The 27,792-nt window shown below is 43.4% G+C and overlaps 1 protein-coding gene across 4 annotated transcripts in view; it reads right to left on the bottom strand.

Annotated features, from left to right (window-relative positions):
* Positions 1-27,792, bottom strand: part of TTYH3 (tweety family member 3) — a 78,518-nt gene that overhangs the window by 29,985 nt on the left and 20,741 nt on the right. For all 4 annotated transcript variants that reach the window (XR_009963815.1, XM_062613598.1, XM_062613596.1 and 1 more), the window contains exons 2-4: positions 8,870-9,039; positions 1,643-1,754; positions 775-995 (exon numbers count right to left, since the gene is read on the bottom strand). Coding sequence is in view for 3 of the 4 variants with exons in the window: in XM_062613598.1 (XP_062469582.1) it covers positions 775-995; positions 1,643-1,754; positions 8,870-9,039 (503 nt within the window). In the remaining variant the exon portion in view is untranslated. The remainder of the gene's footprint in view (positions 1-774; positions 996-1,642; positions 1,755-8,869; positions 9,040-27,792) is intronic.

Genomic DNA, 27,792 nt, shown 5'->3' with positions numbered 1-27,792 from the left:
TACACAGTCTGTAAAGGAAAACTGGTGGACAAAAGGCACAGATCAATAAGCTAGTGTGACTCATGGGAAAAACATAGCCCTTTTATTTAAGTAAAAGCCACCACTAATGATTAATGTCCAGGGAGCTCTGGATACTTGCTGGGTCTAGAGTCAAAAGAGGTAAAAACATTTACACAGCATGGCCAGCATGCACAGTTGCTGAGAAATGAGACTGCTAATCTTGTTCTTGTGTAAAGTTATATGAAACTGGACACCATCAGGTGAAGAAAAGGCATTGCATCTTCTTGAATTCCCTAGACGTCTGTTAGAAAATGCTTATTTATTCCACCTGTGTGGACTGAGGTTTTATTTCATGGAATACCACTGATGCAATCTTTTATTAAACATGTTTAATAAAAGGGAACATTAGGATGTGCTGTTAACTTATGGAACCAGTCCATTTTTCTGCTCTATTTAGCTACTGTGCCATGCAACTACAACACACCAATTAGGACACAACAGTAACTCTCTCTGTGGCTCTTTTTTCCCCAGTGTTAGAATAAGCTACACATTCAGAGTGAGGTTCCCTTCAGCTGGTAATACACACAGTTAAGAAAAAAGTTGTCCCACATTTTGATTTAAATTGAATGCAATTTTGCTGTAAGAAACAAATGAGCTACGTGAGCCAACAGCACCTGCGGTAATATACAGCGCCTCTGGCTCAGCCATCCAGAAGACACACATCATTCTTGCAAAACAGATGCTACTACATCTACACTACAGCATGCTACACACCTGTACCAGTCATAGAGGTCAATCTGAATTGCCAGCTCCTCCAGAGACAGCTCTTCATTCTTCCAAAAGGGGATCTCGGTTGTTTGCCTGACCAGCTCATCCAAGAGACCTTGCAGTTTCTGGATAACATGCAGGTAGTCGGTCTGCTTTGTGAACATCTCCTCCAGGACAAGCAAGTTTGGTTCTGCTGTTTGGTTCAGGGCCACTGCAGTATCTAGTACCTGTATTATGGGAATGTAAGAGGGAGTTAAAAAAAGGATGGCAAAAATTAGATAAATAATTAAAGGACAAGAAGTCAAGGAAGTAAAAGAGGATCCATTCTTACAGCAAGTCATGGACATCTACCAGATTACCAGTCCTCTGTCCTAGAGGCTCAGACTGCTTACCCTTCAAAAGCAACTTACAAGCATCTATAAAATAATTTGTTTGAAAGTAGTCCAATAATAGCATCTCAGCTGAACCTTTAACACATGCACACATTTAGCTACCATCAGGGTCACAGAATGATACCATGAAATTAGAGGCAGCACAAGAACAACTGATTGTGCTAAAATGATACATTTTACTAAGAGATTTGTCTGCTTTGGCCTGCCTCCTCTTCCGGGTGTGGAAGGGAGCTGATCAGAAGCTGTTTATAAACCTAGCAAAGGGAAGACTTCATTTAACAAGCTGTGTTTGCTTTGATATTTTTAGAAGAGCTGAAGCAATCACCACTCAGCTAATGGAAATTTTAGCACATCTCTAAACCCAGAGACTAACAAAAAATAGGAAGAGATACAGGCACAGCCAGATTCAAGACAAGAGCTGCTGAGCAAGTCTGCTCATTCCCACACTCTCTCTTTGCTAGCACATCTCTCCTAGTGCTTACCCTGTCCTGGACACCAGCCACAGTGCGGTTTGCATGGCGTAGCGAGTACGTCAGCCGGTGAATGCCGTCACTGGTCTCTCCATTCCCATAGAAGCCTACAGCAATTCCAGCACTGCAGAGAAAGAAAGGGTAGGGTTAGAGCTAAATGGCAAGCTATATAATGCATGGCTTATTGGTACAGCACCCTTGGTAATCACATCAGCACTTGCCACAGAAAGGGAAGACTCATAGAATCATATCAAAGATTCACAGAACGGTTTGGGTTAGAAGGGACCTTAAAGATCATGTAGTTCCAACCCCCTGCCACAGGCAGGGACAACTGCATGCACCCCTAAGGGAAGCTGCGGTCATGCTCCTCAGCAACCACTAAAAAAATCACCTGTAAATGTTTGCCTGTGTTTTCCACTCAGCCATCAACTCCCTATATAGAATCCATATGATGAACAGAGGCACACCATCCCTTCTCAATATGTAGATTTCATTTATGGTACAATAATGAAGATCTCTTGCAGAATAAGCCATGGGCAACCACAAATTCAGCCAGCCAAGCAGCTCTCCAGTGGCTCCTCTAGGAGCTACTGCTGCTATGTCAGGCGACACATGCCTTCTCTGGATGTAAAATACAGATTGTTTCATTAAATTTCTTAACAGCAGGACACAAAGAGCTTGCATTGACTGCTGTCCCATGATGGTGGTTCCTCTGTATTTGCCATGCCTTCTATGCTGTGAACTATCTATGAACCTCATCTATCTTGATTTATCTTCCTATTAGAAGCATTTGTGTCATACTGACTTAGAGTACTGGGAAAGAAGGCTTAATAACTTACTGGGACAAAAGGCTTATTTATTGTTAAAGCAAATGAATTTCAAGCTTGTGGACACAATTCAGCTCCAGCTGCTTAGCAAATTACCACCTATCAGATGATTTGCCATAACTGTCCACACATATCAGCCTGCCCCAATTATGAAGTAAACCATATTAGCTTAAGCCTCACTTAAAGGGGGAGGATCCTGTAAATGAGTTGCAACCAAGAGATAATCTCATGCAAGTCAGTGATACATCTTCTATTAAAGCATCACTGCAGGAACTCGCAGTTCCTCTTCCCAAGCCCATTTTATCTAATAATAGAGGAGGAAAGAGCTTGTGAAGGGGTCACACAACTCAACTCAAGGCAAAAAAAAACACATTACCAAGATACAAAATTTCTATTCTTGTGTCACATTTAGTTTCAGCGCTCCCAGGATCTGTTCTGGGAAGGTTCTCACAATACCAGGGCTGTGTCTGCGGTAGTGGAAAGGAAGGTGTTGGTGGTTTTGGTGTAAATCTGAAGTTATTCTGGACAAAACGGTTTCTTCACAGTTTCTTCTTGTGCTTGAGTTACAGCACTACGCTCACAGAGCTGGTTTGAAGGGGGAATAAAAGAGGAAGGAAACAAGCCAAAACCCAGCTTTCAGAACAAGCAAGCATAGTGCCTTTGTTTAACAGGAAGGGCCACTAAAGGATATTAAGCATTCTTCACCAGCACCACCACCCAGCTGGGAAATGAAGCCAAGCAGGCAAGCCAGAGCGGGCTTTGTCTTGATAACAGACCCTTGCAGATTTGTTCTGGCACACACATCAATCCACAGTCCAAATGACTGTTTCTGCTCTTGCTCCTCTGCTGCAGGAAGACAGCATCCATCCCTCCTTGCCTGGGTTCATCCACTTCAGACAGACCAATATAGTTCACATGGGTGCATTTTCACTTTCTCCTCATAAATACAAGAAATAGAAGCAAAGATCACACATTGGAAGTGGATCCACTGTGAAAATCTGTGTGATGCTTTTTCCAACAACTGACTCTCCACAAATTATAGAGAGCTTGGCCCATAAAAACCTCAGCTGAAGAGCCTCCCAGGGACATTAGGCAGCCTACATCATATATAGAAAGGCAGCAAGTATATAACTCTTAGCATTAGTGTTAATACAAGAAATTATCCTCTTTCTTCATGAGCACCATTCGTCAAACATTTTCCCAATGCAAACGATGTTGGTAATTAAAGAGAAAAACCCTCTGCATTCCTCGCTGGCTGCAGCTATTATCGGAGCTGATAACACATGCCTAGGATGCACGGGGGCAGAGGGGATAAAAAAGACACACACACACTTCTTACACTTAAAGAGATTACAGAGCCAGAGCTATGCCCAGGATAAGGCAACTCAGCATCCCATGGCTTGAATTTCCTCTTATCAGAGCAAACATTCAGAAAGACCCTTTCGCTCTCCTGAGCAGCAGCAAACTTTAGTAGTTGTTTCTACTACAGACACACAAATTGCAGAACATTCTTGACATTCAATATGCAGATCTGACCCCTTTAATTAGCGAGCAGTTTTTATTCAGCCTGTTACAGCTACTAGAAGCTTATTCTTTCAGCAAAGGCTTGGTAAGTGCCCAAAACCTGCTGTTTGGCTCTCAGCATTCCCAGCACAGTAGCACTGTTACGGTGGAAAAGACTCAGAAACAGCACTCTGCAGTAGCAGCAGTTATCTTGCCCTTAAAGATGCAGCACAGATAGGTACATCAGTCAGTTTACTCAAAGGGACCATTTTTGAAGTGCTAGCAATGACTGGCAAGTGACTTGAGACTTGTTACCCTATTGAAAGCAGAACTAACCCAGCAGCCATCCCTAGGATTCCTATCCATCCCTGTGCAAACCACTGCTTTGACCTCCCTTAAACCCTCTAGGCAGTCACTGTTCCTGAAAGAAAACACTAGAGCAATAGAAATTGGGATAAAAGCCATTTTATTCAAGTAACAAATTCCTCTAGACATGCATCTCTCACATTCACTAGAAACTACACCTAAAGCATTAAGTTTTCCATTACTGCCCAGCAAAAGCCAGCTCCACATTCAACCCCTGTGCTAGCAAGAACCACTTACACTGCCATTCCTTCTCCTAGGAGCAAGCTGCACAGATCTGTGGCAGTTCCCCTTACTATCATCCTAGAGAGGAAAGGAAAACATCCCTGAATCCCAGGCTGGGGGCAGCTGCCTGGACCCACGCTGTGACTGAGGAGGGGGCAGAGCTGAAGGGCAGGCAGTAGGAGAGCTGCCAGTGGGGGAAGAGAACTGTTGCTGCTTAGTTTTCTGTTTGCATTTGGCTTCATCTAAATCCAATAGTTGTTTCAAATCCCTGCCTACACACACGGGTGTAAGTTGCTATTGTTTAAAGCAGATTTAAGGATTTACGCTAGTTTTTAACTACCTTCTATTTGATTAAAGAGAAACAGAGGGGCTTCATCTATTTAAGGGCATTCTTTTAAAGTAAAAATAGATCAACTCATCTTAACCCAACAGTGTAAGTCCTTGAGGTCAGGACAAATCACATGGCTTCTTGTACAAACCCTGGGGGCTCAGTAACCTCAGATACAGCTGATCCATCTCCCACAAGAGGATGACAAAATCCTCACCCAATGGGGAAGGCTGCATTTCTGTCACGCACCGTGGATACAGGAACAGCATTCCTGAATGACACAGCTTTTTTCCACCCTAGCACCCTCTGGAAGATACTCCAACGCATTTTCAACGCTTCTATAGGAAAGTCATCTCCACTTCTGCTATTCTGGCTTCTGTCACACTCCCCTCCCTAGCACACACACACACCTCTCCTGAATTCACGCTGTCCCTTCCTCAATTCCTCCTCCCAAACCTACCTTTGTCATTCTTCCATCACTTCCATTACCCCCACCTCTCTCCTGCTTTCATTCTCACTCATATTTTTAATGAAAATCTCAGAAATCAACCTATCAAGCTCTTACAGGCCGTTTAAGCTGCTCTGCTATTCAATACTGCATTTAAAAAAGCCACTTGGCTACTCAGTCCTTTTGGTATGTTTTAGGAAACCCACTTATTTTAAGTCAAGAAAGCTGCTGAGCTTAACACTGTCATCACTGGAGCACACCCACAGAAACACAGTAGGGAGATAGTAAACTGTACCAGCTCTTCAAAGAGTTATATGACATAAGACAGAAGGGCTGCATGCCATGATTTCCACGTATTCCTGTAGATTCAACAGTACCATTTAATGTACTGCATATTGTGTGCACACACTTCAGCATCACTTTTCAGCAAGACTCAAGAAATTCAAGTCTGCGGAATAGCTTTCTGCTGTTTGTATGCAAAAACCATATGGGCTTAGGACATCCCCTGATAAAGAACAAGAAACATCAAGTGCAATTCCAAATTAGCTTGCAACATGACCTGCAAAAAAATGTTTTGTGGATTGCTCAGGGTATACATGAACAGCAGAATGTTAATCTGATACAGTGAGTATATACATGCCTTCTGGTGGTGAGATCCTCCTGGTTTAATACCCACGCACAAACAGTGAAAACTCCCCCGGGTACCCAGTCACCAGTCTGAAAAGATGAACACTAGCCATTCACATCACATCCTTAGAAATGAATAATCTAACTACACCAAGTCATCTTTAATTACAGGAACTTCATAAGGAGAGCCCTTTTTAGACTTGATCTTCTCAGGAGGAATGTTAATTTGTCTCTCTAATTACCACCTTGCACTTTCGCACCAAGGGAAAGCGCTATTACTGGCACTTTAGACAGCAAGTTTTCACCATCTATTTGTACCCATTTCTTTCACGTATCTTCTCCACAAAGCTTCTTACCCACCTTCAGAGCTGAGCTCCCTCCTGGGAGAGTTAGGGTCACCTAAACTAGTGGATGAGATGATTTATAAGACAACTCCCAATACACAGAAACCGATCAAAACTGGCAAGGACTAGAAGTTAAATAAGTATTCAAGGAATAATCTAGGCAAATCATTCTTACTTTGTGGCTAGAGCAACTGGGAACACTCATTAGAGAGACATTTTATTGGAGAGCTCCTGTTAACCAGTTATCCCTTCTGCTGGCTCAGCATTCTCCCTTTTGCTCAGCAGGAAATATCAAATCATTAGGAAACAGTGATCCACAGCACTCAGCAGGATTCACAGTACAAACAGCCCTCTGAGATTATGTACTACGTAAATAAGCATGTACTAGGCACAGCTGGACCTAACCAGAGTTAAGTAGTTCTAGGATAGGAAGACAACATAGGTTAACAATAGATAACCAGAGTTAACTAGTTCTAGGATAGGAAGACAGATCAGCTGCTACTTGGGACCTCTCATTGCTTCAGCATCCATCCTACTTCTCTCCCCTTGCATATGGTGCTACACACTGTCTCCCAGGTCAGCCTACTGTCAGGCAGACATTCAGAATAGCCTTATTCCCCATCACTCTGAGGCATCACAGCATCTGCCCGTCTGGCACTTCTGCTATGTGTAACACACAGCTCGGATAGGATATATCCAGTGGACTAATCTTTAGCTGTTAGTATCTAAATGGGACTTCCTGCTAGCACAGATCAGATTCCTTGCTTGTCAGAAGCCGCATCTACATTCCCAGCCAGGCAATGAGCACAGAGTGCCAAGAGGTGCCAGTTTGAGTGCATTGTTGTGCCCAGCTGCTGGAAAAGGTGCAGAAAACTGACCTCAGCTTTGCAGGAGAGCAGCAGCACTTGGACAGCACCTTCACTCACCATGGATGGTACCAACCTGCTATTGCTCAAGTGCCAACAACATCAGAATGGATATTTAAAACTTGATTAAAGAAGCCAAGACATACTCATTCAATAGCACTGTAGATTCAGGTAGAATCTTAGTTGTAAGGATACTCTTACATCTAATACTTGCAAAAACAAATGGCACAACAAGGATGAGAACTACTGGTCTGGATTTTGAGGAAGCTTAAGCAGTTTTCCAGCTTGCAGACTTGACTGGGAGTAACATCAAGTTTACCAGAATTTACATGCTGACCTTCCAACTTCAAGTTGTCTCTCACATGCTGTTCTATACACCTCCTTCTCACCCTTTCCACAATTAAAAACAATCAACTACTACACTCTGCAGCAGCTGCCCTGGACACACAGGCTACTTTACAATAGCTAACAAGAGCCTGTGGCAGCAGCACAACTATAAATAGCATCAATAAGAAAGGGTTAGGACCACAGCACTTTCAGTGGATTTGAATGGATGCAGCTGAAGCTGCCGAGATCACTAAAAAGAAAGGTGAATGAGGCTGAGATTTCTTTTTTGCAAGTTGTTTTCTGGTTTGCCTTTCCATTCCTATTTGCATTCAGCAAAGTACAGAAGAGCTCCCTGCAAAGATGGCAACATTGGCTAGTGCAGTAGGTCTCCTCCTCAACACTGAGCCCCTGCCTCTACAGGCAAACCCATCCCTAGCCACCAAACAGAATGTCTGCTCTGCAGTGTTTGTTCCAGACTTCAGGGGTTTTCTATTCTCTTAAGCATGTGGCCTGAAAGAACAAATATACAAATACATTAGTAGCACAATCTAGCTCTTGAACAGCTAAGCCTGGCCTTCACAGAACATTCTCACCTTCAGAAAGATCACATACCAGATCAGCAAGTAAATACAAAAAAACATTGTTATCTCTTTTCTGAATAGAGGGCTGTTCCCAGCCCTGCCAGCCCTGCAGAGGGGCAGTTAAGACCACTTGGAGTCTTGAGCAAGAGTAGATGATGCATGGGATTGTAAGAAATGCAGCGCTCAATCTCGATAGACAGCTCATTTTCAGAAACCCTTCTTTTCACTTCATCTCCACAACCTTCTATTGCTCACTCATAACATGAAATGTTACTGACACTAGCACCATTACTAGCAACCCTTGGAGATGGTACATTAGCGCAGATAATGAAATGCAGCAGTGTCTTACACAGGCTGCAAAACCTGAATGTCCACTCCAGCCAAATACAAAAGAATCCTCTGTGCCTCTTTTGTCCTAATCTACTCCACCACAGTCATTTTTTTTGGACACTGGATTCTAAGAAATCTCCAACTAGACATGATAAATATTTCAACTGTATCCATGCCATTTAAGCGATAAGCTCCCAAGGATGCAGTGTCCTTGATTTACCACTTGCAAAGCATCAAAGAGCAAGACATTAGCTATTCCTTTTCACACTGCTCAAACCATTAGCCAGTTCAGCAAGTGGCAGAAAGGAAGAAAATACATTACAGATATGTAAATCATACGTGTATCAAATGGAAAGAGGGATTACTGCCAACATTCACTAACTAGACCCAGCATACCAAGCATGAATATGCACGCACAGGACACACCACCCTAAATGACAAGGAGGATCCCTTTCAGGCCTCGACCGTACCTGCACACCAGGGTTGCAATGATGACACACCATGCTGTACAGCAGCAGTCAGCATTTAGATGTTCTTCACTCTTCCGATGGCGGCAGCACAGCCAAAACGAGTAGAACAAGAGAAAGAGCAGGTCCAGAGCAAGGCAGGAGAGCGCGATGCCACCCAACAGCAACAGGGCCTGTGGAAAACAGAGACAGCATCACATCTGAACGCAGCACAGCCATAGCAAGGGTGTGAATCAGGGCCCAGATGTTTAAGGGCTCTGCAATAAGTCAGTGCCAAGGAACACCTTTAAAATAAGTTGGGGTTTGTGTATTTTTTACATATAAACAGGAGATTTTTAGCCCCACTTTCTTCCCTCTCTGCATCCCACTCAATGAAACCTGGAGAATGGTTGGACTTGATGATCTTAAAGGTCTTTTCCAACCTAGTTGATCCTGTGTTCTGTGCCCTAAGCAGTAAATTGCAGACTGGGACAGACAAAATGGCTCAGTTAACAGACTAAGTGAATCAGAGAGGGTTTTCCTCTTTACTCCTGAGCAGAGAGGTCAGCAGATTTAAAGGGGAAAAAAAAGTTCAGCCAGCTGCCTCTATCTGCACAGTTCTTTAATCTTCATGAATAAATATGCAGGCTTATTCATTAGAAATCCAAGTGCATGAGTGGGTTTGAAAGGGGGTGGAATTTATTATACATGCGTGAGATTGATTTAAAAAAATGAATCCCCATGCCACGCTTCTGTTCAAGGCAGATCCAGAATAAATGCTAAATCCCTCCATATACCATTCGCATCTATAGGTACAACAAACATGGATGCTACAGACGCATTGGCTTGAGGCCATCCCAAGCTGAGTTACTGTGTTATACCTATTTCTCGTCAGATGTTCCTGGGCAGAAAGGAAGCAGTAAGTGTTTAATTCTATTCTAATTTCATTTTGCTCCATTCAAATTTCTCTGTATTTGGAAAAACCTGGATTAAACCCCCAAAATGCAAAATAATTTTGTTAAATATAATGTAAAAAAAAAAAAAAAAATCCATTCTAGCCCCAAATCCAGCCACACTTTCCCACATGAATTGATCAAGTAAAAGGATGTTATTTTATCCATATGCTTTTTTGGATAAACCCCTGGAGTGGTGACAAGTGCCAGCTTATTAGAAATGATTTGACTATCTGGAAAGGTCCTAAGTCACCCGCTGTTGTCCCAGTATTGAAAAGGCAGACAGATTTCTATCAGCAAACCTAAACCAAAGCTTTGTTCTTTTAAATCAGTATCTCTTTTCCTCCCCATGAAGAAACTCCTTAAAGACCATTTATATGCTTCCTCCCGATTGAAACAACAACTTCCTCCTGGTCAAAGAAATAAACCAAAGGATGCTGTGATTAAAGTATAAGATTCTTAACAAAACTGGTGACTGTTTCTAACAGGGTCTGGTAGTAACTTGCTCTTTGTAGGTTTTCTTCCCCTTCTTTCCCCCCCAGTTTGCTCCATAGGTACTCCCTGATGAGATATTAACCTGGCAAAATGTACGAGCCACACAACATACTTTCCAGCCAAGCAAACGTCAGAGTATACAGAGTATAGGGCCCATCAGCTGCACATAACGAGATCCACACTAGTTAAACCTAACTGCTGCCTCGCAGATACTCCACATAGCCATACATTGTTTTTTTTCCCCAGCCTAAAGGAACCTTTGGGTTCCAAAGCCCACCGAGCGCACTGGGATGGGGGGAACTTGCAGGGGCTGCTTTCCCGAACTGAACAGCAGAAACTCGGTCCCGTTGTAGGAACTGAACTTTGGTACCTTTAACAGAGAAGAGTGGGGGTGGAAGGGAAAAAGCCCTATCCCCCTTTCCCATGATTATGCCAGATGGTGTGCACGCTGTTTGAGTTCCTCAGCAGAAAGGGGCCTTCGAGAGGGAAGCTGCACTCAGAGCCCCACTTTCTCCCACTTCTGAAGGCTTGCCATGTACGAGCACTCAATACTAATTTAACCACACATTTGGCATACCAAAGCTCCTTGGGGATATTCTTTATTTTCTAAACACATCAGGCTGCTGTAATGCAAAGCTTTCCTGCACTGCTTGCTTGCACTTCTTTCTTCACACCCTCAACCTTCCTGCATTACCACTGGAAAGATGAATTCAGCTGAAAACATCCTTCCAGCAATTCTTTATCAGCAAAAAAAATCACACTGGAGTTCCAGATGTAGGGGAACAGCCCCCATTAAAAGGCAAAAAAGGAAATACTATAAAGAATAAAGAAAGAATAATTGAAGACTGCAACCTGAGGATCTTGCTTTGAAAGGACACTTAATATATGCTTTCATTTATGCATGTGGCCAAAAGGACTTGGCTGGCCACTACACCACGATCTGTGTTTCATTTTCCAGAGTATTTGTTTTCCATTAATGGATATGTGCCATGACAACAAGTGAAATCATCCAACAGAGCAGTTATTAATCTTTCTGACTGATGAGTCAGTTTAGGACCCAGAGACTGGCTGGCAGTGAAAGCCTGGTTACAACCAAAGGGATGCCTGTGCCTGCTTGTTGGGATTAAATGACAGTATTTAAAAAAGGGGGGTTGAGGCTGGATAAACCCTCAGCCACTCTACCCTGCAACAGTAAATCTGGGACTCGGTTATCCAAGGCCACGTTATCCTGAGTAAATGTGAAATTATGCACTGGGCCTTTTGCCACAAAAGAGCATCAATTCGTCTTCAAACATTTGCTGAGCTATCAGAACCTTTAGAGCAAATGATGCATGAACTGCCCTTACAGGAAAAAGGAGACAACTTGGAGGAGCAACATTTTACCACTGTGCTGACACTAATGGCAGAAGTGGAGACAGAGCAGTCCCTGAAAATGAGCGTAAATCCAAGTGGTAACAGCCAGACTGGCAGGAGACAAAGCTACACTGCTAGGAAGCACTTTCAAAATAGAAGTTAATAGCAGTACATGAGCGGCATTGCTAGCTTGGAAAGGCACCATGAAACCTGAATACACCGTGTCTTGTGCAGGAATGGGGCTTGACAGCCTGTTAGTGTTCATAGCCTTTCTCAACTCCAGCATCCTTGCCAGGATTCATGGTATTTACACTTACAATGGGAGTAAGAAGCCAAGAAAAGAGAAGAGGCAGAAAACATTATGTCCCCGTGCACCAGCACAAAAAGAAACACAGCAAAAACATCCCCTCCAAAAATACCTGAGGGCTGGAATGAGGGTACCCGGAGGTGTTGATGTTATACCTAAGGACATATATGTAGATCGGCCTTTAGTTAGGTCTCTGAGACCATGCCTTATGTTACTGTGGATCAACTATACCAATAGATAGCCTTATCTACTGGATAAAAAGTCTCCATACAAAACAGTCACTTTCAGCTTCAAGTTCCACATCATTAGTTACTTGAACGTATTTGTGGACTGCGGTCCAGGAAGGCTAATTTTACCTGCTGAAAATGCACTTAAGGGGTATATACTCCATCCTACATACATAGTCACAAAGAGAAGCAATCTAAAAAGAGGAGCCACAACACACTGTAATGCAGGAGGTGAATGCTGGGTTACTTTCATGTTAAGTGTCAAGGTTTAACACTGCCTTAAGTGCTCTTTGTTCATCCCTCAACTATACAGAGAAGTATAGGGCTTATGGACCCTTCCGCACACTGCCATGTCCTCTGCCCTGTGAAGGTTACTTGGCACAGGAAGTCCTGGCAGCAGAACAGGTTTAGGAAGTTAATTCTCAACACACATTGGCACAAAATATTTCATGTGTTTATTGAGCACAGGTTTTACCAACTCTCAACCTATCCAGTCTCCAATGAACACATTCTTTAGACCTTAAATGTGCTAACAGCAGTATGGGGTAGTGAGCAGCTCTTCACATGGAATAGATGACAGCTATTTCTGGATAGCACTGGTATTTCGCTACTAGGTAGAACACTGAAACCTCATTAAGAAACTCGAGAGCAAAGCTGAAGCCTTCAGGTAGTTCCTGAAAAGCATGCAGCTTTGCTTTTAAACTTCCATCAACAGTTCTAAAGGTATTTCATCTTAAAACTTCATCATTTCAACCCACAGGACAAAATAGCTACAGCTTTTGAGTATCTTAACACCACAGCTGTCTTAATCATTGCCAGATAGAGAACTGTTTATAGGTTTACCTTAAAGTTGGCTTTTGCCAAGAGAAAGCTTTCCACTGAATCTGCAAGTAGTGTTCCTTCTGGATTTCCATGCAGTGACTTGAGATTGTGATAATAAAACAGACAGAAGAGGTTAAAGGAGTGTGGGAAGAGAAAAACGTTCACCCAGAAGAATAAATGAAGCAACCTGGGCTGCTGCCAAAGGAGCACTCATCTCTATTTATTCCGTGAAGGACGGAAGTCTTCTTAGCAAGAAAAGAAGCTGCTGTGGGATAGTGTCATGCCCACACTACTTCCTACACCATTTGGTTTTGCAGACTTCAGGACATCTCTAAGCAGCTTACGTACTCATAGATAAGTAACTGTGTGCTACCAAAGTGATTCTTTTTTGTGAGACTGGCAACGTGAGGAACACACTCTGACCTCCCCCATCAATTCGTTCTGAACATACTGTGTGTTCAGAGACTCTACTTTCATTTCTGAAAAAGGCTGTACATGGTGTTTGTTGGGATACTAAAGTGTCTCAGGATGTCGTTCATCCCACAGCCTCTGCAGAAGGATGCAGGTTTTGGTAGGGAACGAAGCCAGCCACATATTGGCAAATGTAATATGGGGGGAGGATGTGGAAACCACTGCTGATCTCAGCACTAAACCATCCATATCTCCTCTGCCCGGGGGACAGGCCTCCCAGGCCAATTACTGTACTCAACACAGCAGAGGATCAAGGCTGGGCAGGAAACGTGCTGTGGAAGAGGCTTTTCCCACGGTACCGAGATGTATTCTCCTTCATGAGGGATCCCTCAGCAGCATGGAAGAGCACCATGGAAACAGAGGACAGGCTCTACCATCTCATCTCCTTATACAGACATCTCCCAGAGAAAGCACATTGTTAAGAGAGTGCAGTAGATTATATAGATATTTAGGGCAAGTCCACACTGGAGCAAGCAATATAGGCCAACACTTTGCCTTTAGCTTTTTTTGTACTATTGGCTTGCTTTTCTGGAAAAGAGAAAATGCCAAGGATTATGTTGTGTTTTGTTTGGTTGGTTTATTAATCACCTTAAGACAATACAGCAGACATTAGAACAAAACAGATCTACAGTCGAAACAACTCCGAGTATGACTAAATAGCTCAAACGTATATAACCAAGTTGGTTAAATAAACAAGCTAGCTTTCTCAGTGCTGAGAAGCTATCTACACACAGGCAAGGGCATTCCACAGTTAATTGGTATTAGAGCTATGAACTAAAGCCACTTTAATTACAAATGAGTGTTCACACAGGTTTTTAATGTAGTTTAACTAGAAAGGCCTTAATTCAGTGTAGTTTAATTCACTTTAGTGCATTTAAAGTGGTTTAACTAATCTGCATTGAATTTATTCCTTCAGTTAATTCAGATTAATTTCTCAAGTGCCCTTGTGCAGGCAACGACTGTGAACAAGGCTAGGCTGATGAAAGATTCATCATCATTTCCTCCATACTAACATTCTAACCCTTTATTTCATAATTAAAGACTTTGAACACTGCCTTTATATTTGATCCAGTTCACAGAAGTCACCAGTACAAAGGCTGAAAAGACACAACCTCGTTGATAACTTGGTTTATTGCAGTAACCAACACTCGGTACAATCACCACTGGTGTTTTGAGGGCTGTAGTTAAACAATACATAGCACAGGTACCTTTGCGCGTCTCAGCTTCTACAGGGGCAGGTGCTAGAATTCATCAGAGCATCTCATGTCAAAACTAAAGAGAGATGGAAAGCACTGAGTGGAAAGGATTTGCTTAACAATTGGGTTGGATGTTTTTTTCTGCCCACAAATGCAGATCTAAGCCGTGCTAATCACCAGTGAACACTGGAGTCCTATTGGGCTGAAGTCAAACAACAACCCATTTATTCCCCTAGCTGTTACCAACTCAGCAATCTCCACCTTACACAGCAAGGCAGAGTTCCCAGAGGTCAGGGGGTCCTCAAAATTAGGATGTTCTTATCCCTAGTTTCTCCATAATGCTGGCTGAAAGCCTCTATGCACTACAGTGATGAAAAGAATGAGACACTCACCCAACTCAGTTTCCACTGACAGGTCCCCACAGACTAAATCTTTTAAATGAGGCTTAGCTCAGAACTGGCAGCTTGTCAAATGAGCATTCTCACTGAAAAGGCGGATTTCCTTTCTGGGGATTCTGCAGATTCCCTCGCAGGGCTCTATATAATCTACCATGGATGCATCAGTGTTCATGCAGGTCTTTGCCTCGAATCCCAGACCAGCAAACTGTGTAAGGAATCCTCTTGGGAATGAGCCTTCAGCTTTAGAAGTTTACGCCTTCCTAGTATTCCCAGTTGGACAAAGTTAAAAGGATTAGTTAACTTTGTTTAAAGGCAAGAGTCAGATAAATATTTGGAATACTGAGGCAAAGAGCACTGAAAGGATAGCTGGAAGAATTCAATGGGCGTCCCGCACTGCTTGTGTCCACACTCAGTTTGCCCAGCTCACCCTGTGCAGACCTACACAGTTTCACCAGACGTTCCTTTCCCACAGATTAGCTCACATATTCCTGCCTAACACTGGCTACTTTACTCAAGGTCCTTCAGAAGGAGCGTTACTTCCTTGGTTAGAAAGCTGTATCATCCATTAAAGCCTTAGAACACAATCTCCTTGCAAGGTAGTTTTCCAGAAAACTGGATAGCAGAAAAGCCCTATGCTATAAAGGAAGTATGAATTTAGTGCTCCTACAACTCCGGGATAAGCAAGCGCTGCCTGCATTACCTGGCTTAAACCCAAATGCTGTATAAATTCCCATGCCAAGACAATTCCCCATCCTCAGTTCTGCAGCGGGAGCTCAGCTATGCTCCTGCAGGCCTGGAACTCCCTGAAGGCAAAACACGGCACTGCCAAGCTGCCTGTTGCGTGCATGCAGGGACCAGGGCACACTTGCACAAGCCAGCACATGAGTTAGGCAGCACTGGTGTATTAAAAACGAAAAAGGCAGGAAATGCTTAGGCCTGAAGCCCAGTGACTTAATCTAATTTCCATCCTTTTTCCCTTCCCCCTCCTACAATATGGGCTCTCAGAGACAATGCATTTCATTTAGAGGGAAAAAGTCTCTCTCCTATGTGCCTATCCTTACACATCATCAAGCAAGCACTGGGACACTGCATTTGTTTATCTGTATGTGCTGACCATGCGTGCTCTGGAGCGCATGCCAACCTCAAGGGTTTATTTTCAAGACCCCAGCTGTAAGACATCCGTGCTTTATTTCAGGCTAGCTGCTCTTTCGTGGTTGCTGTTTCTCATTAGATATGGTTTGAAAACCAAGTATTCATACTGCTCCCGTGAATTTCAAGTGCTCTCTACAGATAGGATCTTTCAGTAGAGATGATTACACACATCATCTCCAAGTCTCCTGTTCCTCTGTAGGACCTAAACCCTGTACCTTCCAGGGCCAGACAGGCACTGGTTAAGATTAAATGCCATATCCAGGCTCACAGCAGCTTCTTGATCTTCTTAATCATCTCCTCTTAAGCCAGCCAACCAAATGAGAAGAGATCAGCCCCCACAGAGTTTGAAGACACTGAGCTCAAACCCTCAGCTCCAAAGCCCAGACTAGGAAAGGCCTGGCAGGGTGGTCACTGCAAGCAGTATACACCACACAGTACCCCCTGAGCAAGCAGCCATCAGTCTGCTTTGAGACAAGACTTTTGCATGCCACTTCTATTTGGAAGAGGATAAACGAGGCATTAGGGAGGGAGGTGAACACAAACGGAAATGAACAGAACCACCCCTGACTGGAACAGAAAACAAAAACCTGACCCAGTTGTGGAAACTTCCCCAAAGGAACATCATCAACAAGATTAGCCCATCCCATCATCAGGGATGGCAGCGTTTCCATAAGCATGATAAGCACTGTAGATAACGGGGTTCTGCCGGCTTCTGCTATTACTTTGTGTTATTTTGAACTTGCTGGTTTGTCTTCAGTGACACAGTATCACACCACTGATACTGTGATGTGATGATCGCATTACATGTGTGTAAAATGTGTATAACTGACCAGATTTATACAACCTAGTTACTTAAGAAGTCTTGCTGGGCAAAGAAATTGTTTCCATTTCTTAGCAGTGTGTATGTTCAGTTGCATAGGACACAAGCACAGATGTCCAGCGCAAGCATTCCTCCTCTCACTGTACTTCTCTGGCATCTTCCCTATGCAGCTCATGAGTTGCAGCCGTACCAAAGCAGCTGAGAGGGGAACAGTCTGTTTATGCCCACTTGCCATCTACCCTGATGTCACTGTGTAACCCCCACATAGCAGCTCAGCCCCACACAGCCACCACTTGTTCACACACATACACACCCCAGTGGGATGGGGAGAGAATTGGAATAATAAGAGAGAGAAAACTCATGGGTCGAGATAAAGACACTTTAATAGGTAAAGCAAAAGCTGCATACACAAGCAAAGCAAAATAGGGACTCCATTCACCACTTCCCATGGTCAGGCAGGTGCTCGGCCATCTCCAGAACTGCAGGGCTCCATCATGTTACTTGGGAAGACACCATTACTCCAAACATCTTCCCTTCCTTCTTCTTTCTCCAGCTCTGTATGCTGAGCATGACATTGTATGGTCTGGAATATCCACCCTTTGGGTCAGTTGTTGTCCTAGCTGTGTCCCCTCCCAACTGCTTGTACACCCCCAGCCCCCTTGCTGATGAGATGAGGAGCAGAAAAGGGCTTGGCTTTCTATAAGCACTGCTTAGTGATAATGAAAACATCGCTGGGTTATCAACACTCTTTCCAGCATAAAACCAAAACAGAGCCCCATAGCAGCTACTATGAAGAAAAATAACTACCCCAGCCAAAACCAGAGCACCCAAGTGATAAAAAACCCACAGTGAGCTCCTAAATTTGTCTCCCAAACTTCCCCATGAAAGAAGCTCGCTTTAAGAGAAGATATTTTTAACCATCACACTTGGACTGAAGTGATTCTGGAAAGCCATGGCAGGCTGCCTTTCACGAGTTTCCACTATGGGACCGTGCATGGGGCCTCATTCCCTTCACAGCATCACTGCAACATTCCACTGCCAAGGAATTTTGCGGGGACTGTAACCAGGATTTAGTAAGGCTTACTGACTGGTCCCAAGCAGACAGGGAAGCTCATTCACTCTGGGAGAAGTGCAACAAGAGAATTAACAGAAGTGCCAACTTTACCTTGGTTCCCACTTGGTTCCCATGTGTACTGTGTGCAAATATCATAAGCCAATGTCTATTCAGACCTACCAAGCTCATTTTTAAGGAGACTATTTAGGACAGAGCAAGGATTTATGCCAAGGCGCATAGCTGATCTGCAAAGAACATTAAACACTTGCCTTTTTTAAAATCAGCTATACCTGGAAACAAGGAATTAGGACTCCCTGCAATCAGGATTATGAAAGTATCCCTGACTGTGCCACAGGAACACAGAAAGTGTGAAGAAATGCAGTAGAGATGGAAGAAGATTAAGACAAATACAGGAACCATGATCATTGCTGGGCTAACGGGGTTGTGTCCTTCAGTTATCTGCAGAATGATCTCTTGCCCAAGAAATTCTCAATGGCAGCATCTCTGCAGGCACCATTTTAATCCCATTCATGGTTTAGGAGTTTTTGTGCCATGCATCTACTGCTGTACACGACAAACTCAAGTACAGCATTTGTTGCACTGAACCACAAAAGGGATGCAGGATAATTTGAGAGAGTCCAAATTGGAATGGAAACCCCAACATGACATTGCTAATAATGTTAGACCTGAAAAGCATCTTAAGGTGCCTGCTAACGTTTATCCATACCGTTAGCAACATGACGAGGTCGTTTTCTAAACTGTGGCTATCAAGAAAGTGTTTAAGCCACAGCTCTAGCACACACTTTGGCATCTGGAGGCACCTGAGTTCAATAAACTAAACATTAATTAGGAGGAAAAGACATACTTTCCTGCCAAGACAACAAATTCACTGCAAATGGTTTCATAAACCACTCCTATTAGCACTAAATGGACGGGAAGGTAAGTTGCTATAACTGGTCTTCTGCATTTATCTCAGTGATGGGAACGGGTTAGATTGGTGCTCCTCAGGTGTCTTTAACATGGAGATCCATATCCAGTTCATGTTCAGTTTGTAACGTGAAGTCAATCTTCAGAATCAAGAGTGAGAAGTTTGGAACAACAAGAAAAACAACAACAAAAGTGGGGCATTGTATTTCCATTTATATTTACCCCATTCAGCTTCACTGGCATTTGTCTAACACAACTGAAGCAGGTCAAACAACTGTTTACACAGCAAAAACTTGGTGTAGCTCATAATACACGTTAAGCCTACTCTCAATTACATTAGCAAATGACACTGGTCTAGCTGCCCTGAAGGCTGACCTCTGGGAGGGGATGAAGAGCACAATGAAAGGCAAAGTGCTGTACATCTCTAAGGAGTCACGTCTCATTGTGCTACAGCAAGCAGTCCATAGGACATGTTCCTTAAAATAATTTGTATTTGAAGTCAGTTTTAATGCAGTATGTCAGTCATGTGGAGAGGCCACAAAGAACTGGAAAGGGGCAATATCCCATAGGGATATCTTCTGTAAGTCAGGGAAGGGGGAACACAGACCTCTGAGCCATCTATTGACTGAGGACCTGAACTGACCTCCTTGCACAGACAATGCAAACATGCCATTTAAATGTCAGAGACAAACAAGTGTCATACTTCTTACCATAAATTCTCTCCAAACTTCCTCTTTGAAGACTACCACAGTCAGGGTTAAATAAGAAAAAGGGGAAAAAGAGGACATCAACTTCCTTTGACTTAAATTTCCTTCCTCCAAAAGAGGCTCATTCATATGCAGCAAGCATTTCCACATTGAGACTTCCTTGGTTTTATTTGGGTTTTTTTTTGAGTTGGGTTTTTGCTTTCCTCTGCTTTCTTTCAAGAAAAAACTCTCAAAAAAAAAAAAAACAAAACCCATCAGGGACAAAGCCAACCAATATTCACTATTGAGAACCTTCAAACCCAGGAAAAAGAAATACCATAGAGAGACTAGCAGAGGAAGCAGATCAAAAAACTACCCAAGCCAGCCAAGACCCACCACAGTCACAGCTGGAGCCTGTGTTTCTGCACCACTGACAAGACTGGGAGTGTCATTAACCACTTCTCTGCTCAGCACTGCAGCCTGCGCAAGGGAAACTATGGAGCTGAGGCCTCATGCAGGCTCCCTGCCAAGCCCCAAGAAGGGATCAGGGCCTCCAGCAGCTATACTGAAGGGAAATGCAGTTTGAATAGAGATGATTTCTTTATAGCTTTCCCCATTAAGCTGCAGATGGCCCTCTCAGCAACCAGGGAAAGTCAGATGCTGCCCCCTCAAGAGCAGCACTGTGGCAAGCCGTCACAGCCTTACCCCTCCACTTCTGCTGCCCCATCATCACACTGATAAAAAGGGGAGCACTCAATTTAAATTTACCTCTCCTGAATGCCATTCCTGAGAATAGGCAAACAACTAACACTAATGCCACACAGAGAGCAAAAAAGCTTTGCAGTTACATGTCAAATACGGTGCCTCAACATGTATATAGAGAGGACATCCCACTTTGTGGCTTCAGTTCTGAGCAGCTCTTTGCACAGCTCCTTCATTTCCCCACAGGGTCATGGGAAGGTGGAAACCGAGTCCTTTCCACTCAGCATAGCTGTTCAGCTCTTAGTGCTTGTCTGCCTGCAAGGCTGGAAGTTGTCATGGACCACTGGCCTAAAAAATTTTAAAGCACTGGGTTTATATCAGCTGTTTAAGCACAGATACACCTCTCTTTTAGTTTCCTTTACCACCAAGTTTTAGGAATATGCAGCACATGGAGCTGTTTTGCTGCAACAGCAGTTGCATCAGTTAAAAGAAACAGAGTTTGCCCCACTGTGTCCTAACAAGACTTTTCATTAGCTGCTCCATTTTCTCTAGACAGATGGATCACTTCCATTAGAAATCAATGCACTCTATAGGCAAACTAATACCCTCCTTCAGAGATCCTTCTATCCTGCTTGCGAGATGAGTGCTGGTAGGAGTCCTCAAGCTCCTGCACAGGTATTTGTTCTTCATCAATTCTTCTGGACTGCATCTTGGGATTGATTTTTCAGGAAGGTTCCCAGAGCTCTCAGGGGTTCTGCTTACACTGATGTCATGGCTGTATTTAAAGAAGGAATCCCACTAAAGTGGTTTATAACATGCTCTGGCAAGACACTGTAGACAGAGCTAAATCCTATTAAGCTACTTAAGTTGCCTTCCCCCCTCTAAAGTCATCTGTCAAATGCCAGCCCTACATATACCAGCTTGCTACCCAATTAGCTTATCAAGAGTCATGCTTAAAACACCAAACAGAAACACAATTCAGTCATCACACACATGAGGAAAAGAAACTGGGGCAGTGTGCTGCTCCAGTAACCTCCTGGGATCCCACAGGGTGGAAAAGGCTGGTGATTAGCTTTTTATTACAGCTAGATTGCAACCCACTGGACTTTAATGAAGATGAAATAAGAATGCCTTTCTTTACATGTTAGTCTGGACTATTCTGAAAGGACTATATGGAAAATATGTGAGTGTAAGGCATTGTTTCTAAAGAGAGATCACAACACTAATGGAGGGGAGGGAGGTGTAACTGGGAAAAGAAAGCTCTGTTCAATCTGAACTCAGCACCCAATGGAGAAGGAGAAAGCAGCACAGTCATCTCCTTTCCCAGTAATCTGAGAATAGGCATAGACCTGAAAGATTAATTCCCATAAATGTTAAATGTCCACATTCAAAGCTCCAGTTTTATAGCATTCACTCCACTAAGTCAGCATGCTACATCCATGAGACTGAGACAAACCTCAATTTCACAGATTCCGCAAAATAATAGAAAACAATAGGCTGGAAAAGACCTCTGGAGGTCACTGTAGTGCAACCTGCTGCTAAAAACAGGGCTAACTCAATAGACGGGTTTGATCAAAGCCTTGCCCTGGCAAGTTTTCAGTGTCTCAGTTTCCAAACCTTCCTTCAGCACTACAAAGGAAAACGTTCCTAGGTTTCCCATTTCCCATCACAACTTGTTGCTTGCCCTTCTGCTGGGCACCTCTGAAAAGACCCTGGTGCTGTCTTCTCCAAGTCTCTCCTTCAGGTATCCAAAGGCTGCTCACAGGATCTGCCCATTTGCCTTCTCCTCACCAGGCTGAAGTGTCCCGATCCTCTCAGCCTCTCTTCACAGCTCAGGCTCCAACCCATCTCAGTGGTGGCATGCTCCAGTTAGGCAAGAGCTCTCCTGCACTGAGGGCCCCAAATCATTATGCAGTTATACAGCATTTATGCTGGTATGCATAACTGGAAGAGAGCCCACGCGTGTGAAATGGCTGATGACCCCATTTTAGGGCTATTTCCAGCTTGCTTAGAAGGCTAGGCAAAGCACAAGCCTTCAGAGCTCAGGTTTACCCCACCTCACACAGTCATGAAGCACCAAAAGGTGACAGATCTCCCCTCGCAAGGAACATCACAGTCACTCTGTGAGTGCGAAATGCAGCAAGTACCATTTGAGACCAAGCGAGAGACTCAACAGCATGCATGTTATTCCTCAAAAAACCAAAATGAGGCAGCTGAAGGGGGAGGAAAGGAGAGGTAGGGAAGGAAAAAAAGCAGCAATAGAGAAGTTACACACTTCAGACTGAAAACAAGGCACCTTGGGAGTTATTCAGTGAGCCCAACTGCATGGATACTCGTGCATCCCATTGGCTGCTGCCTTCCAGAGCTGCACAGCAACGAGCCCGGGAGGTGGGAAGCTGCCAGCATGCATGACAGCTCCCTGCTCAAGCCTCCTCTGCAGCCCCACAGCCCAGCCTGCCAAGCACCACTGCTGCTCCAGCTCTTCAGCTAATCACAGTATTGACTTCTCTTCCCCCATCAGAGGTCAATCAGGGAGACACAGCCAAAGGATCCAGACCTTTGGTTAAATGAATGACAGGGTGAATGCAGAGCAGCCACACGAGGTTATTGCAACAAAAACAATACAGGATAATCCCGTATTCTACGTCAGTCCACAGCTCAGGTTTCCCTTGGCAAGTGGAGAGAGAAAGAAGGATGGGGTAGAGAGGAAGAGGTAAGATATACAGTTGTGCTCATGTCTGACAGGTCAGAGAAGTGCTGACACCTGAAAGGTAATACTCTTCAAAGGCAGCACTGTGCAGCATGAGTGATGCTCTTGAAGGTGTTTCACTCCATTAATCTAGGAAAGTGAGGGAGGAAATGGTCACAACAGGGAAAGCCAAGCAGCTTCAGCTTCCCTACAAGAAGGCTCCAATCCCAGGGTCCTAGACCACATTTACACAAGAAGATCAGAACCTCTTGCAGAAGGATAAGAAGGAGAGAGTACAGAAATAGGCATAATGTGGAAGAGCAACTGATCCACCTGTTGGGCTCACCACCATCACAGCCACAAAACAGACGATGAATTGTGCTATGCATGTGGAGGAGGAAAACTAGTTCTAGTGCCTGAGCTTGACAGCTCACAGCAGGGGAGCTGTTAAAGCTTTCCTCTAGCACAACCACCTAAACTAAATCACCATTAAATGCAAGCAAAAAGTAATCCAAGACACAAATACACAAAACAAGCTGCAACTGGACAAAGAACTCAAATCCAATGGTTTGCAGACTTTAGCACAAGAAAGGTCTGGAATTCTTTCCATACAGACCCCAAATCCCTGACTCCCAAAGCATTCAGAGCCAAAGGAAGGATACCCTGAAACCCTCTGCCCCCACTTCTTAGTATGTTTAGGAGAAGCTCATCTTCTAAAGCAGTCATTTCTGAGGAGCTGCATCCTCAAAGATCATCTGGTTGCATAGTGGAAAAGCAGAAACGGAAGAAGGCTGAAAACTGAAGAGCAAAAGAAACTTCTACCATTTTTGAAAGAAAACAAATCAAAATTCTCCGTTACATTCTTGAGTTGACCACTGAAAACAAAACCAAAGACCATGGCAAGGGCTTTGGGCAGCAGAGAGAACACACACTGTCAAAGAAAAGCACGCTGAGGTTGTAAAGAAGCATTAGCATCTCTCCCTTTTGCCATCACACAACTGTAATTACAGCAATTGTTTGTGCAGGCTGTAACAGCTACCTGCTTCCACCTATTTATAAACCAACAGTCAAACCCTTGCAGGAACAACTGTGTTTTATGTCACTGCCTTCCCTAAATTGCCTACCCCTCCGCTGATCAAGCTGCACTGAAGCAGATGAGAGGCACTAGCATGAAGTCAAACAGATAAGCTTGGCTCCTGACAACCAAACTCCGCACTGAAATGGGAGGCCCTGAAGCAATCCGCGCTGCCAGCTCTGTTGGGGATAAAGCAAAGAGCAGATTTAATATCTTAAAGACAAACCCCACAGATTCCTTGCACGCACACGCAGACATGCCCATTTCTGATATGGTCATCTCAAAAGGAGAAAAATCTCCAAGAAATATAGCACCTTCCCCATACACTTTCTTGTCAGACAGACGTATCCTGCCAGTATACCCAGTGGAAAAACATATTTATTAAGTTTTTAGGGACCAAGTACAAATTGATTTTCAAATCTGTCACATCTTTTGTTAGTTCCCTAGAGTAACAGTAAAACTGTTGTAAAGACATTTGATAAGTAGACAGCTAAATATTAGATTTCTTCATTATTTGGCAGTAGCCAAAAAGACTTGTAATCATTTATACGGGCATAGTTCTCAAGCTTATAAATTACTGTTATTTCTGCATCAACTTGCTTTTATTTCAACAAGGAAAAAACAACCAAGGTAAAAAGCATAGTTTCAACAAGTGAGATCTCCCCAGTACTGACAAAGTACTACTTTCCTCATTAGCAGCTGCCACTGTATATGAAGGTAGAGGCTTTTTTCTCTCTAGCATCACCTCATAACATTTAGCAACAGGAGAAAAACAAGAACACAAGAGCATGAAAAGTCGTGACTATTCAGCACTGTGACGGGTAGGCTGATTCTCAACAGGCTCAAGCAATCACTCAGCCCACCACTGGAGTGGTCTCTGAGCTGCAGAACAATGCCACACTTACTAAAACAGAGGAGGAAAAGAAAGAAACAGTAGGCAACAAAGTGCTTCTAAAACGTGTCATTTACCCCATCCACAGGGGGAAGGTATCAAGTTTTTCCTCTCATCTTACAAAAAGGCTATAAAATCCTTATGTCCTCAAATGAGAGTCTGCCTTTGATATCCACTCCACAAACATTAAGCCATGGTGTTTAAGTAAGTTATCCAGAGGTCATCATCTAGCCAGCCTGACCTGCTAGAGCAATGATGCACAGCGGACACAACTCCACCCTAACAAGCAAGGCTATTTTTGCTGCTGAAGATCAAAGCTTTTCCCTCAACAGCTCTGATCCCAGGGGCTAAGGCCACTTTGGTAATAGCTAAGACGGGAAGAAAGCCCTCCACTTGCAGGATAATTAAGATTCAAGCAAACACCAAGTTCAGGGTAACAAGTACCACGCAAGCTATGTGTTAAGCTAGTATCACTGACAGCACAGCAGCAAGAATGCCTGTAACTAAATCAAGTAATTCTCATATTCATAACTGAAAAGCTCTACCCTCTGGGATACTAGAGTTTCTCCTCAAAGACTGCTCACCTCATTGACAGTCATGTTGCTTGTCATAATCTTGTCCACAAATTCAATCAAGCTCCAGATAAAATCTAATCAAGTTGGACAAGCTGAATTGCAAGGGCTGTCTTTTCGAGTCCTTTAATGGGAGGTCAGCTCAAATTAAGCCTCTGATGTCCCAGGACTCGAGCAGGCTTATTTCATGTAGTTGATTGCTGCAGGCACCAAAAACCATCTTGGTTCCCCAAACCATTTTCAATACTCACTCCAGTGGAGCATTTGATCTCTGGACAAGACAGGTTTAGTCTTCTGTGCTTTTTGCTCATATCCTTAGTGACTTCTCCAGGCACAAAAATGACCCTCCTAGGTATAGGAAAGACCAGCTCTTCACAGAACTCCATTACTATAATCATTCCTCAACTTAAGCTTGTCCCTCTGGAAAATATAACCATCCCTGAGAACTACTGCTAGTCTGAAGACAGTGACCATCTTAAAGCAAATACAAAAACATCCACAGGTCACCAGGGCAAAGCATTTACATTTAGGAAGACCTCATCATTCGCATTCAAGACACGTTGGTCGCTTCGGTATGTACTTCAGAGACACACTTTTTCTTTTCTTCTCTCCTCCTGCCAACTGAAAAGTCAAACTTTAAACCATAGCCAAGATCTAAATCCTTTGGCAACTCCCTAGAAAACAGGCATTAGGAAAAAATTACACCCGTAACAATTAAACAAGAGGCCCTTTGATATTTATGCACTTCAGACTACAGCAGTCAGAAGTATCAACATAAGCTATCTCTAAAAATAAAGTAACTCTTTTGAATACTGACCTGGATGCTGGCATTGTAAGAAAAAACTATTCAAGAGGTTCTTGGTTCAAGGCAACTCTATGAACGTGGTGTCAGCAGGGAAAAACAATTTTGTAATTGTATTAGTCCCAAATTTTAGTATAAAATCTCACAAGGAGAATACCACTTTTTCCCAGCATCACACATAGATAAGACAGTGAACGCTTCCCACTAGCCAAATTCCTACCATTTCAAAAGTCGTTATTTCTAAGCTACTGAAGAGATAAACAGAACAATTTCCAGCCATAAGCCACTCCCCATCTTCCTCTTGTTGAGCGTGTGTAGCTCAGGTCATTTCCGATCTCGATTCCTGCAGGAAGAGCTATTTCAACCAGCACACAGAAATAAGATGCCCAGACTCTCTGACTCTACACTGCATTAATAAAAGCACTTGGAAAAAAGGCTGCTGATTAAAGGAAGGGTGCTGTTATCTGCAACACACCAAGCGTTTGAAAGGATGTTCCCTCCCAGACACTTCAATGCATGAAGTTTGGGTCCCTTCCATATTTTTCTTTATTATTATTAAACCAAATCTTCATAAAACGAAAGGAAGTGTTTGCTCCTTTCACTGTTTATCCAAGCTTCAAAATTAAAGTATTCCTGCCTTGTCTCCACTCCAGGTTAGTCCCTGGTGAGCATCACCCAATATTCTACATATAAATATTTCTTTCTTGAAACTAAGCTCTAGGGAGAATGAAGAAGTGAAGAAGCTTAAGCACATTTATCAGGCCTGACACCTTCTATCAGTATGCAGCACTAGAAAACAATTTCCCTGACAAATGGATGAGCCTGAAGTAGTCACACAGCCCTGTGTCGTGCCTTCAACCTCATTCTGTTAAAGAGGTACAACTCTATAAAGGGTTTCAAAATACAGATAGACTTGCAACAGAGGAACTTGAATGGAAGGTGGGGACTGTAGCTACGTTACAGACACATAGCTGAAATCCAGGGGTCTAGTGAAGACAATTGTTTTACTGCTTGTCCACTGTTAAGTGGCATCACGCCACCAGCTTAGACACTCAGTGTCAATACAGTATGGCTGTGATTTCACAGGTCATGTCCAAAGCTTTAACACACTTTGGTGAGGAGGAGATGCACCCACACTGCCCAATGAGAACATCATATCACACATAATCTACTGATGTAGAAGTGAAAAATTGATCAACTGCTCACATGGCAACAATGCAGCTCGAGACTTTTAAAGTGATGGAGAATGTAGTATTCAGGGCAGAGAAACAAAGAAAAGGCTATGAAAAGGACAGGTTGATGCTAGCATTTCAACACGAACAGTCCCTGCTCAACTACAGTTCTGCAAGTCACA

This window comes from Pezoporus occidentalis, unplaced genomic scaffold, assembly GCF_034315485.1.
Source record: "Pezoporus occidentalis ecotype Australia unplaced genomic scaffold, CSIRO_AGI_Poc_V1 ctg169, whole genome shotgun sequence".
NCBI classification, from domain to species: Eukaryota; Metazoa; Chordata; class Aves; order Psittaciformes; family Psittacidae; genus Pezoporus; species Pezoporus occidentalis.
This window is presented reverse-complemented; position numbering and strand designations above follow the sequence as displayed.